Source organism: Stegodyphus dumicola, chromosome 8, assembly GCF_044657685.1.
Source record: "Stegodyphus dumicola isolate Sdum_Otavi_A_Nest chromosome 8, ASM4465768v1".
Lineage (NCBI taxonomy): Eukaryota > Metazoa > Arthropoda > Arachnida > Araneae > Eresidae > Stegodyphus > Stegodyphus dumicola.
The window spans coordinates 10,780,617-10,793,854 of NC_140775.1; the positions used below are offsets into that span (position 1 = coordinate 10,780,617).

General features: G+C 31.6%; 1 protein-coding gene across 2 annotated transcripts in view; it reads left to right on the forward strand.

Moving 5' to 3' along the window:
* LOC118204858 (splicing factor 3B subunit 4-like) overlaps positions 1 to 13,238 on the forward strand; it is a 75,663-nt gene that overhangs the window by 10,562 nt on the left and 51,863 nt on the right. Inside the window, exon 2 of one of the 2 annotated variants that reach the window (XM_085821569.1) lies at positions 11,318 to 11,401. In XM_085821569.1, coding sequence (XP_085677695.1) covers positions 11,318 to 11,401 — 84 coding nt within the window. Of the gene's footprint in view, positions 1 to 11,317; positions 11,402 to 13,238 lie in introns of those variants that run through there. The other variant, XM_085821570.1, reaches the window with a different exon arrangement.

Consider the following 13,238-nt stretch of genomic DNA (forward strand, 5'->3'; position numbering starts at 1 on the left):
AAGGAATTAATGTGGACGAAAAATGTCTTACAAGAGGAAATTTTAAAGTTTAATTTAAGAGAGTGTAAACTATTTTGTGATAGCAAGTCTGCCATTGATTTTTCTAGATCGGCAATAGAAAATCGCCAAACTAAGCACATAGACGTAAAATATCACTTTGTTAGAAGACTAGTAAATGATGGAGTGTTTGACCTTGAATTTATCACCAGTAAATTAAATACTGCCGACTTATTTACAAAAGCAGCGACTGCTATTAATTTAAGTAAGTTCTGTTTAGATGTTTTCGGTGTTTAAAGACAATAAGTGTTTTCGTATAATAGAATTGAACTATGAACTTCTGTGAAAGTTTTGTTTTTGTCTTTGCATGGGGAAAAAAGGGCCGTTTGTTGGCTTTAGTTTTCCACGTGCAAATTTTGATCGGAAGACAATCGGCGGTAAGCTAACGTGGTTGCCGCCGATTGGCCGATGACGTCAAGATCGGCGGGTTGGCCGAGTATAATATATATGTACGCCGGTATCGGCGAATCTTGTTCTTGTTCTCTTCTGTGATTATCAGTTAGCATTATGCTAATTTTGCTTTCACTAAATGATTTTAAATGTAAAGGCTACAGTGTTAGCTCTTTTATTTTATTTACGGAATAAAGCATGAATTTTATTTAGTTTAGTCTTAGCTTTATTTAAGGGAAGCAAATTATGCTTTGCCTTTATCACCACTGTAAACACGAATATGCGTGTGCGCATGCGCATAATACGTTTACGCATGCGCGTTTAATGTATAACGGACGGTATAAGCTAAGCTAAAATTATCTGATTCAGTTAATGTTGCAGATTGCGTTGTCCCTTAATCTTCGAATTGGATCCGGCTTATTATGTTTTGCAGACTGTTAGAGCAATTTTATAAAAGTAAGAACTTTCGATTATGTCAAATAGAATTTCCGATATATATTTACTAATATGTAAATGATCTACAAAGCGAAAGTATGTTTCGAAGTCCATTAAACAAAAAGGGGAATTGCAGCAAAAAATGGATAAAGGCATATCCTTTTTTTCTCTAACCATTCCGAAATATGTTTATCAGTTTCATGCTGCTCTACAGCGCGGGGATGAATTGGAAGTTGATCTGTCAGCACTATTGTTATGTTCAGGGCAGATGTTTTTATTTTATTTGGCTTATAATTCCTTACTAAATGTAGTATTTCATCTCGATGTACTCCGTCTTTGATATGATTTAAATCAAATTCCTTGTCATTATAATTCGCATCCGATAGTGAAGAAAGTGACACAGAGGTTATTGAAAACGAAAAAATTTCGATTGACAAATTAGTCGATATTCTTGAAATAGCAATTATAGGTCTTGAACAGCGGAACTTTGTAACTGAACAAGAAATTATGTCTGTTTATAGAATTAAAGAGAAAAAAACAAAGCAACTTAAAACTTACATTGAAAGAAATGTAATAATAAAGTAAACAATAAATATTAAGCTTTTTTTTTTGCAAATTTTGATACCCTTTAGATCATAATTGTTCTTTATTTCATAAATTATGTTTTCATATTTTTAATTTTATAATTTCTGCATGCTATCTTACCAGATTTAAACTGATGATCTATAATTCGGAAAAATCGATTATCCGGAATCGCCGAAGTCCCGACGAGTCCAGATTAACGACTTTTGACTGTTCACTTTTATGTGAATGTACATACGTATGCTCAGACTTTGGGATGTGTATGGCTCTAAACTTTCATTACCAATTAACATGAGACAGTATTAATGCCCTAAACATTTTTTTAACAAAAAATTACTATAATAATTGCTTTTAAATTCAGTCCTCTCCATTAAAAGCACAGGAATTAATTAAATATTTCCATTTTCTTTACTGATTGTGTGTATATATAAAGAGAAAAAGCTTATTTTTAAAATTTCTATAAAAAGACATATGAATTAAACATGTTTAAGTTAAAAATAATATTTTATAGATTATGCATAAAATATAACTGCTCATAAAAAAGGGGAATTGCAGCAAAAAATGGATAAAGGGCATATCCTTTTTTTCTCTAACCATTCCGAAATATGTTTATCAATTTCACGCTGCTCTGCGGCGCGGGGATGAATTGGAAGTTGATTTGTTTCCTTTAATGTATGTTTCCAAACTGCCCAGGTATTTATTCATGCAAATAAAAATATTGTTTTTCTTTTTTTATTTTAATATAAGATAAATTTTCCCAATTTCATACACTTCAGATCAAATTAACAAAATAAATTGTTAATTCAAAGTTAAAAACAGCATTCAAAGTCTGGAGCTTAATGAAATGACAATTCTCTTTCAGTATTGTCAGTGTATGGTGTCTAAAACACAGGACTAGTCACCTGGTGAAATACAGGTGACATAATTTTTAGAATTCAGGAAGTTACTTGATGGCCAAATCTTGAAGATATATAGATTACATTGGGAAGCCAGTCAGAACGTTCTCTTCCTTCTTTAAACCTCTTGCTACTGAACAAGAACCAAAATTCTTATGCATATATGACATGTATTGCCTTCTTTATAGATCTTAATAAATTTTAAAACAAATTGCAGTTATATTCCTTTGAAGACTTCTATCTCTTAATTATTATAAAAATCAAAATGAAATAAAGATATAAAAAAGGATGCTCATTATTTTTGAAATTTTAATGTGAAAGATAAATTAAATATTACACTACACTGAATTATAACCTCTGAAAACTGGCAATTACAGTCAAAAGTCGTTAATTCGGACACCCATAATCCGGACCTCAAAGCTAAAAACTTTCTGCGCATGCGTCTCGTTCACGCATGCGCATAGGCGTTTACGCGTGCGAGTAAGACCTTTACGGCTGCGAATATACATGTGCGCATGCGCGTTTAGTGTATAACGGACGGTATAAGCTAAAATTATCTATTTCAGTTAATGTTGCAGATTGCGTTGTTCTTTAATCTTCGAATTGGATCCGGCTTATTATTTTTTGCAGACTGTTAGAGCAATTTTATAAAAGTAAGCTTGAACTTCCGATTATGTCAAATAGAATTTCCGAAATATATTTACTAATATGTAAAGGATATAGAAAGGGAAAGTATGTTTCGAAGTCCATTAAACAGAAAGTGGAAATGCTGCAAAACATGGATAAAGGCATATCCTTTGATTATCTAATCATTCCGAAGTATGTTTATCAATTTCACGCTGCTCTGCGGGGAAAGGGAAACGACACGGCGCGCAATGAATTGGAAGTTGATCTGTCAGCACTATCCTTATTTTCAGGGCAGATGTTTTTATTTTACTTGGCTTATAATTCCTTACTAAATGTAGTATTTCATCTCGATGTACTCCGTCTTTGATATGATTTAAATCAAATTCCTTGTCATTACAATTCGCATCCGATAGTGAAGAAAGTGACACAGAGGTTATTGAAAACGAAAAAATTTCGATTTTTTCGTTTCCAAAATATGCTCATAGTGCATTTTAAAACAAAGAAGATTTCTAATAAATTATCCAGCTATGACTCTGAAGTCAGCGGTATACAAGCATAGCAAATTCTGTGTAAATATAGTGAACCTTTCTTTACAGTTGCTCTGTATTTTTAAAGTACCAACTATTTTTTAATTCCTTTACCTTTTTTATTTTATTTATTTATTTGTTTATTTTTTCACTAAAGTATATTTTAGTTTTAATAATATATATATTATTTCATTTATACTTAAAACTTCTAGAAATGCAAAGAAATTTTTAAATTTTACTTCAGCTTCTATGCAATTAGTGATGTAGTATAAACCTTACTTATCTAAAAATTGCTATCGTACTTTACTTTCGCAGTTCATAAGCAGAAATAAAAATTTCCAATAACATGGAATTTAGTAAACAAAACTTTTCTGCGTTCTACGTCAGGATCCATATCAAATCCAAAACAAACAATACTCGCTTAAGCGGGAAAAATTCAGATGTTCAGCGTCGTAACTGGCCAACTGGTTGTTTGGCGCCAAAATATTACAGTGACACCTAGCGGCAGAAAAAGAAAATAATCTATGGATATGCGGCAGTGGAAGCGCTTGTACGGATGCCATAGGCGTGTCTTCAATTGACGCAACGCGTTTGTATGCAGTAGTGGAAACGAGGCTTTAGTGTAGTTTTCATGATATTTATCGATTTATTTCAGTGTCTAAAGATTGAATATTTTTGGTGTGTTGACACTGAACACACTGCGCTGGAAAGGGTTAAACACCGAGATTAAAATTCTTTATTGTTCCACAATATATTATTGCATAAGCCATAAAGGCATTCTTAATGCAACATTATTTATGTAACATAGTGTGTAAAAAAATATGTTGTCTGCCATATGACAAATAATTGCATCTTAAAAATACTCGAAGGTCAATAATGATTGAATAAAAACTCCAGTGTGTAAAAAAATATGTTGTCTGCCATATGACAAATAATTGCATCTTAAAAATACTCGAAGGTCAATAATGATTGAATAAAAACTCCATGTTCTGTGATAAAACATGTTTATTGCACTGTAAGCACATCGAAAATCAATGTATGCATCTTTTAAATATTACAAAAAAGGTGCCTTATTTCTTATATCTCAAAAATCAGCATAAATTACTTTTAAAATAAAACAGAATTGAACAGCAATATTTTGCTGTTATGCCAGAACCTAACTACAAAAATTATACAGTTATAAAATACAGTCAAAATAAAATTTAGCAGGCATCATCCGAAAAGAAAAATAAAATGTAACAAAATAATAACTTACTCTTTCAGCTATTCACAATATACAGTTTTTCACACCACGACTGAAATTGGAGAAAGACCCCCCCTCAAGAAAATGTTGGGGTTCCAGGAGAGGTACTTCACTTTTAAAAAGAATTTGTACAAGTAAAAAAAAGCTTCTTGCTGCACCTGCACTAAAAAAAATGATGAACTCCTTGGAGGGCATTTGCAAATTTGCTGGCAGTTTTGGAGAGAAATGTCTCTTTGGATATCTTTATGTCTATTCCTTCGATACATCCAATGATGTCTTTTTTTTTTTACACCATTTTTTTTTTCCCATGCAAAACACATACTCTTCTTAGTTTTTTGTGTAGTTTTTCTGATTTACACTGCAGTCTGTTTTCACTAAAAACAAACATCAGAGAATTGCACAAACTTGCAACCAAAGTCTTAAAATTAAAAGGAATAAAGAGACTTCTGATACCTTTACGCCAGTGATTCTTAAACTTTGATCCTCTTATATTTCCTCAATTAAAAAGTAAATTTTAAATTAGCTGCTTATACCAGACTATAGCTGAAATTTGTGAAGTTTGGAAATTATGGGGTCTACTGGAAAGTTCTGTCCGAAAATGCTATTTCAAATTTAAGTACACGTTCACATGTCTATTTGAGATACACATATGCTCTGCTAAATTAATTTAAACCCAAATCATTATTAAGTGAGATATGATCATGTAAATATGGTTGCTGATAGAGTTCATTTATAATGCTGTATTTTATAGGAATTCCAATATTGAAGAAATGCTGCACAAGCATGTTAAAATTTATTGAAAGTTTTTTAGTGGAGATGCAATTTCAGACAGAACGTGTAGGAGATGATTAGAAAAATTTGAAGCAGGTGATTTCGACCTTAGTGATAAGCCATGTTCTTTGCCACCATTTTTATTGATGGTGAAATTATAAAGACCATGATAATGCAAGATCCTTCTTGGAGAACTTCAGAAAGTGCTCAAAAGCTTAACTCAGCTCAACAAACCATTTTGGTCATATTCAGGAACTAAGTTGGTCTATATACATAGGCACACTTTTTAGACAATTTTGCTTTGCTGTTTAAAAAAAAAAAATCTGCTTGAATTTTTTTTTGACTGCAACTATATTTTTTTAAACTATAAATTATCATCTTCTACTTCATTGCTTTGTTTTCATGCAAAATGACACTTTTAAAGAAGTGGACGAAAGGCTATGTTTGTGCTCTTTCTGAAGAAGTTTATTCCCATCTAGTTATTAAAAAATGCTGTGAAATCCATAGTTTTTCCGTATCTGAAGCTATGATAGGTAATATTGTCAGCAGAAACGTAAAAAAGGTCAAAGTTTGGTTTCAAACGGAAGAATTGTTCCAAATGCATATCAAGAGAAAAAACGGAATGTTTCGAATGTTGCAAGGGGAAGCTTAATTTTAAAGAAAATCTGCCAATTCAAAGGACATTTTAAAAATCATTTAAAATGCTGAGTGTCAACTGTGAGCAAAGTGATCAGTGCTGATTGAATCTTAAAAAGGTGAAAAAATGTAATGTGCATCATCTTTCTGTACGACGTATCGCTGAAAGCAAAATGCATTGCAGAATTCTTTATGGAAACAGCTATCCAAACAGAAATGGAAAAATATTTTTACAGTAAATTAAGTTTCGGTGCATTTAAATCACTGCAATAAAAAGAGCTCCATTTATTATCATCAAAGAGGAAGGAAAAAAGTCTTAAAACATGGTTCAGTGGATTTTTGATTTTTGCTGGTTTTCATATGAAGGCAAATTAAAAATAAAGATAGTGAAGAAGAAGTTAAGATCAACTCGATATATTATCAAGAACATATTTAATATCCAATTTTCAAATATAAAATACCTTCTCTTTACTCATTTTGCCATTATTATCCCTAATAAATCTGATGGATTTTTGCATTTTGGGACTTTTAAAAAGGAGATTGTCCAAACATTGACCTGCAACTCTCCTTGGATTTTGAAAAGCTGTTCCAGAGGAATGATATAAAATACTTCTTCCCGCTTTCCAAAAGGCTTTATTTTTATTGTCTTGGAAATTATGGTATAGAAAAATAGTGAAGAATAAGGCTTATCAATTGAACATTTAAAACACAAAAATTTTAGGTAAAATATTTCTGTAAATATAATGAAAATCATCTAAAAAATATGCAAGCATCCTCTATATTCCAGATGGGGGCCTCATGCGTTAAGTGAGAAAAATTTGCATGATCAAGTCATCATATACATATCTCTGCTTATTTGGAACAAAAAGAACCTTCATTGGACTGGATGATAACTGATGATGAAAAGTACACTGCGAAAAAAAAAAGGGACAGTTCTATATCTCTCGTTCTATTGGGCCAATTGACAAAATTCAAATTACATTTTTCATGTCTCAAAAGCGTGACTTAGGATATATATTAAATTTATATATAGCATTGTTCTAACATAGGTATTCTGACATGAAATCAGATTTTTTCGGAAATAACATACCAATTTTTTTCTATATTTCAATTCTACAACTCAAATTATACTTAGATATTAAATTTTGTAAAATTTGGTGCAAAATTTATGGAGAAATTCAAAAATTTATCTTGGCAAAATTTTTTTCAGTTTGGCCAAGAATAATTCACTTGGTGAACTTCTTAATATATGGCAACCAATTTTCCTTTCCCTTCCATTATGCCGAAGTGGAAAAAAAGGCACCTCGTTCTTTCTTATCTTTTTACATTGTGCATGAGCGGGAAAAAAGTCACATTGTTTCTACTTCCATATAATTTTAGCAAAGTGTTTAAACTACATCTGATGTTTCATTCCTTTCAAGAAATATGCCAAATTAAAAAAAAATTCAAAATATAAATTCACGAATATTTTCAGAAATTTTGAATAAAAAATTGTAATTTTTTGCAGGTGTGCTTAGAAACGTCTACTTTAAGTTGATGGTAAAAATTTTATAGATTATAATTCAAAATGTTTTTTGAAAACTTTATAAAAACTGATTTAAAATTACAAATTTAAAAAATAAATCATAAAAAATGGGGGAATTTTATTTGGAATGAACCTGAATTTCTAAATGTGAAAGGAAGAATCAAAAAAGCTTAATAAAAAAAGAAATATTAATAAATATATACCAAACTCAATTAATATTGAGGAGCTAAAATTTTGATTGCTAATGTTTTTAAAAACTGCTCCTGCAATTTTTACAAAACTTGGTAGTTTGACGTAATTTGAGTCGTAGAATTGAAGTATGGGAAAATTGGTATATTATTTCAGAGAAAGTCTGATTTTGTGTCAAAATACCTATATTATAGCAATGCTATATATAAATCTAATACATATCCCAAGTCGCGCTTTCGAGACATGGAAAACGCATGTTGAATTTCGTCAATTGGCCCAGTAGAACGGGAGATATAGAAGTGTCTCCTCTTCTTTTTTTTTTTTTTTTTTTTCCCCGCAGTGTACATCACCTATGTAAACATTGTTATGAAGAGGTAATACTCTGAGTTCGGACAACCTGCCCTATCCAGCTCAAAACTGAATTTTAGCTTGAATAAGTGAATGCTGTGGATATGGCGAGATGTCCAAGGACCAGTATATTACGATCTTTTAAAACCTAATGAAAAGCCCAATTCAGAGAGGTACTATCAGCAAATTGATGATTTAAACAAAGAAGTCAAAGAAAAGAGGCCAGAAATGTTCAATAGGAAGCATGTCATACTGCATCCTGGTAATGTCAGAGCACTTGCTGCTGCTTTAGCAATTCATCAGAAAATCTCAGAGCTAGGCTGAGAAATTCTGCCACATACACCATACTCTCCAGTTCTATGCACAGATCTGGATTGCCAATTAACCCTCTCTCCGTACAAAAGGCTGTTTTCTATATTCATTAAACATGAAAATGTCTGCTAGCTTTTAAATGTATCTGATTTCGGTTTGGATGTATAATGGAAGAAAAGGAATCAAGGTACGAAATTAGAGAGTCATTTTTTAATTCAAATCAAGAAAATATCATTTATTCATGACATTTTGAGGAACTTTGAAATTTCAGGGCTAAACCCATAACTCTCAGAGAATTAAATACCATTTGCAGACATCTGAGGTTATCACATAAATATGAGTACTTTTAGCAAGCAGCAAGTGCTCTGACGTTACCAGTATGCAGTATGATGTGCTACCTATTGAACATTGCTGGCCTCTTATAGTGCATCGCGTGATAATACTTTTCAGTGGTTTGTCGTTGGGGATGTAGATAATCAGAAAGTACCATAGAAAAATGTATCTTAGAATTACAGGAGACTAACAGATGCTCATTTTTAACACCACTTTTCAATCCTTTGATACAGAAAATATGTCAGTTTGATTTTTATTTTTGAATGCATATTAGTATAGATTCCACAACGTAATCTAAATTATTTACAGATTTCTGTGGACAATATTCATGGCTATTTAAGATTGAATGTACTATCTAATAAGTATAATGCCTTTAGTCTTGCAAATGTGTATCTCCATTTCTTCCCGTAACTAAACCAATTCCCTTTGTTCATTACTAGAAATTACAGTGACATTTAAATCCAGAATTAAAGTAAACATCTTGATACATTACTGTAATATAAAAAGATAAACAGAGTCTGATAAGTTGCTGATATTAGTTTTTAACATTGTTACACTAAAATTAAAGATACTGTGTTCTCACATATCTCTAAATATAACCCAACTATTTACAACAGCATAGCTACTACTTCTCTCAGTTTTTCGTATAACATCTCCCAGTAGATAATCAAATATCCTGATTTCTAATTTTTAGCCTTTATCAATGAAAATGTTTCCCAGTAATAAATGAAATTTATTGAAATACAGTCAAAAGTCGTTAATCCGGACTCGTCGGGACTTCAGCGATTCCGGATTCTCGATTTTTCTGGATTATAGATCATCAGTTTAAATCTCGTAAGATGGCATGCAGAAATTCTAAAATTTAAAATATGAAACCGTAATTTATGAAATAAAGAACAATTATGATCTAAAGGGTATCAAAATTTACAAAAAAAAAAAAAAAAAAAGCTTAATATTTATTTGTTTACTTTATTAAACATTTCTTTCAATGTAAAGATACTAAGATACAATGTAAGTTGTTTAAGTTGCTTCGTTTTATGTGATAATACTTTCTCTTTAATTCTATAAACAGACATAATTTCTTGTTCGGTTACAAAGTTCCACTGTTCAAGTCCCGTAATTGCTGTGCCGAGAATACCACTTTTTGTTTGATGGACATCGAGACATACTTTCGTTTTGTAGATCCTTTGAGAGCTCCAGCATCGGAAATCCTATTTGAAATAATCGGAAGTTCAAGTTTACTTTTATAAAATTGCTGCCTTTTATAAAATTATAGTCTGCAAAAAATAATAAGCAGGATCCAATTCGAAGATTAAGGAACAACGCAATCATCAACGTTAACTGAAATAGATAATTAGATAATTTTAGCTTATACCATCCGTTGTACATAAAACGCGCACACGAAAACGTATTCTGCGCTTGCGCACACGCATGTGCGCAGTCGTAAAGGTCTTGCGCACATGCGTAAACGCCTATACGCATGTGTCAACGTGGCGCATGCGCAGAAAGTTTTTAGCTTTGAGGTCCGGATTATGGGTGTTCGAATTAACAACTTTTGACTGTAATGATACTGAAATTAGGTAAATTCCCCACCACCTCTAGTAATTTTCAGAATAATTTTTCTTATTAAATTTTATTTCATCAAAACTGTATTTTTCCTTATTACATTCGATTGATCTTATTAAAATTCATTTGATCTGAGTAGTTTTAATCTAATGTACATATTTGTAGAGTTTTATATGATAATTCAATGTTTAATCAGTTAATATTTGTATTTACTTTTATATACTTCAGTATGTGATAGATTACTACATTTATCTACATAAATACTATGCACACTAATAAATAAATTTTATTTTCATTGTAGTTAAAAGTACTCTGGGAAAAGAAAAAAAAAAAAAAGAGAGAGAGAGAGAAAAGCTTTCCTTAGCTACTTAGAATTTTTCAGTTTAAAGTTGTAAGAAAACTTTAAAAAATGAAATTAGTCAAAAAACATAAAATTTAGAATATCTACTTAAATGCTAATATATTTACATCAGAACTGAATTACAAACAGTTCTCTAGCCTGAACCATGCATTATAAAGTGAATTAAAGTAAGTTAGCAGTTTCTTTGAAATAATATCGAGCACAGCAGGAACCTCTCAGTTTTTAAGATTTCAAGGTTGTCAGCTATGCAATATGTATGTTTTAATTAGTTATTGTGTAGAGACCATTGGGTATTTTATTTCAGAGCAAAAGACTTGAAAAATATGCAATGCTATTGCCAGGATTCAAATTACATACCTCCTGATTGCTAGTTGGACATGCTTCCAATTATACCATGAAAGCACACATTAAGGAGGGCCAAAAAAACTTTACAATTGTAACTAATTATTAAACGTTTAAAATTACTTACTGTATAGACTATATTTCATAGAATGAATTTATTTTCTTTTGTGTCCTTAGATGCAACCATTTATGTTGGTGGATTGGATGAAAAGGTTAGTGAAACCATTCTATGGGAACTTTTTGTCCAAGCTGGACCAGTGGGTACGATCTCTTATTATAATTCAGTTTTTTGTAGTTCATTTGGCTATTGTGTTTGTATTTTTTCCTTATATATCTATATATTTCTGTTTTATGTAGTATGCTAGCTTATTATCATTATTTATCTTATAATTATATTCATATGGGTATATATAGTACAAAGTCCAAAATCTGGACGTCCATTATCCGGAATGATCAAAAATCCGGACCTCAAAACCACAAACGTTTTCTCATAGGCTTTATGCATGTGCATTTAATCCCCCCTTCCGCACATAATAAAACATCTAGAGAATCCCGATTCTTAATTTCACTTCGACACTAAATAAAATGCCTTGTTATTGAAGAAAAAATTAGTTTAGCATAAATTTGTACGATCAGTAATTTGGCTCCATTGCTGTGTATCTGCTTGGCACACATCTCAAACCGAAACATTCCATATACATACATCGTTGATTTGACACCAACCTGGAAAATCATTATTTATTATACTTTCCTTTTATCACCGCATGTTTATCAAAACATGACAACTTGAGGAATGACTCATGTAGCAATGCCTAACCAATTTTTTTATGTTAATAATTGAATAATAAAGGAGTATGGTAACCTTTTAATTTTGACATTATGCTTGGTGATGATTAAAGATTTAAGTTAAATGCACTGAAAAATGTTGATGAGGAAAAATTTACCAAGAACTTCCTTCCATTTGCTAAAAATAGATTTTGTTGATGATACTCTGATTTGTTTTTATTCACTTAAACCCAGAACCAGCACCAGGACTCGTATGGCCGCACCGGCAAAGAATGGCACTGAGTCGCAGAATTTAGGACCCACAGAAACTACATCAGGTGATAAGATATCTAGCGCCGGCCCTCAATAAAGCTTAAGTATATGTGGGAATTTATTTATTCAGAACTCTGATAAGCCTTAAGAATGTGCAAGAAATAGACATAAGTATAATAAATAACTAAACTAATACAATTCAGGCTTAATTGTCTCAATGCACGATAGAAGCAAGATAAAATTTAATGGAACAACTTGTCGTTAGTCGTTAAGCTCATGATGCTTAGCCAAATATGTATAATGAAGGATAGCCTAAATTTGATGATGTTAGCCGCTAATTTTAAAGGTTTTCGTATATCACAAAACAAAGGTTAAATTTTCCAATTAATGGATTTTGTAAAAAAATGGGGAGAAGCTGTAATAAATGAAGATGATATAAAAGAAGTTTTTCATTGTGATGACAGTGCTTCTTGATCATCAATCAATTAATGAATGGCAAAATTTGTAGTATGGATATAGATCCAGAAAATACCACCTGTACATTCCGTTGTTTAAAAATAGTGGACTGTAAATTGACTTGATATTACTTCAGTATAGAACCCAAAAAACCTCAGAGTCATAACGTTGACCGAAACTTCTTTATTGACTTTCAAAGAGTAAGTTAGTTGAGGAACGGCGAAGACCACACAAACTCCGACTTCAGTGGTGGCTTACCAAACACAAACTCAGAAGAACCTCTGCTTAGTTGAAATTCCAGTAATTCACAGCAACCTCAAAGCTCTAAATGCGAGCTTTAAAAACCTAACAAATTTGCGTCTGCGCCGCTCCTCGGTACAAAGAAAGAAATACAATTTGCATAACATCGAACACCACTAACGGTAGTGAAGAGAGTGAGAGAAGTTACTGAAAACAAGAAAATTTCGATTGACAAGTTAGTCGGAATTCTCGAAACAGCAGTTACAGGACTTCAGCAGTGTAACTGAAAAAGAGATTATGTCTGTCTATAGAATTAAACAGAAAGTGTTAGCACAAAAGAAAAACGAAGCAATTTAAAACAACT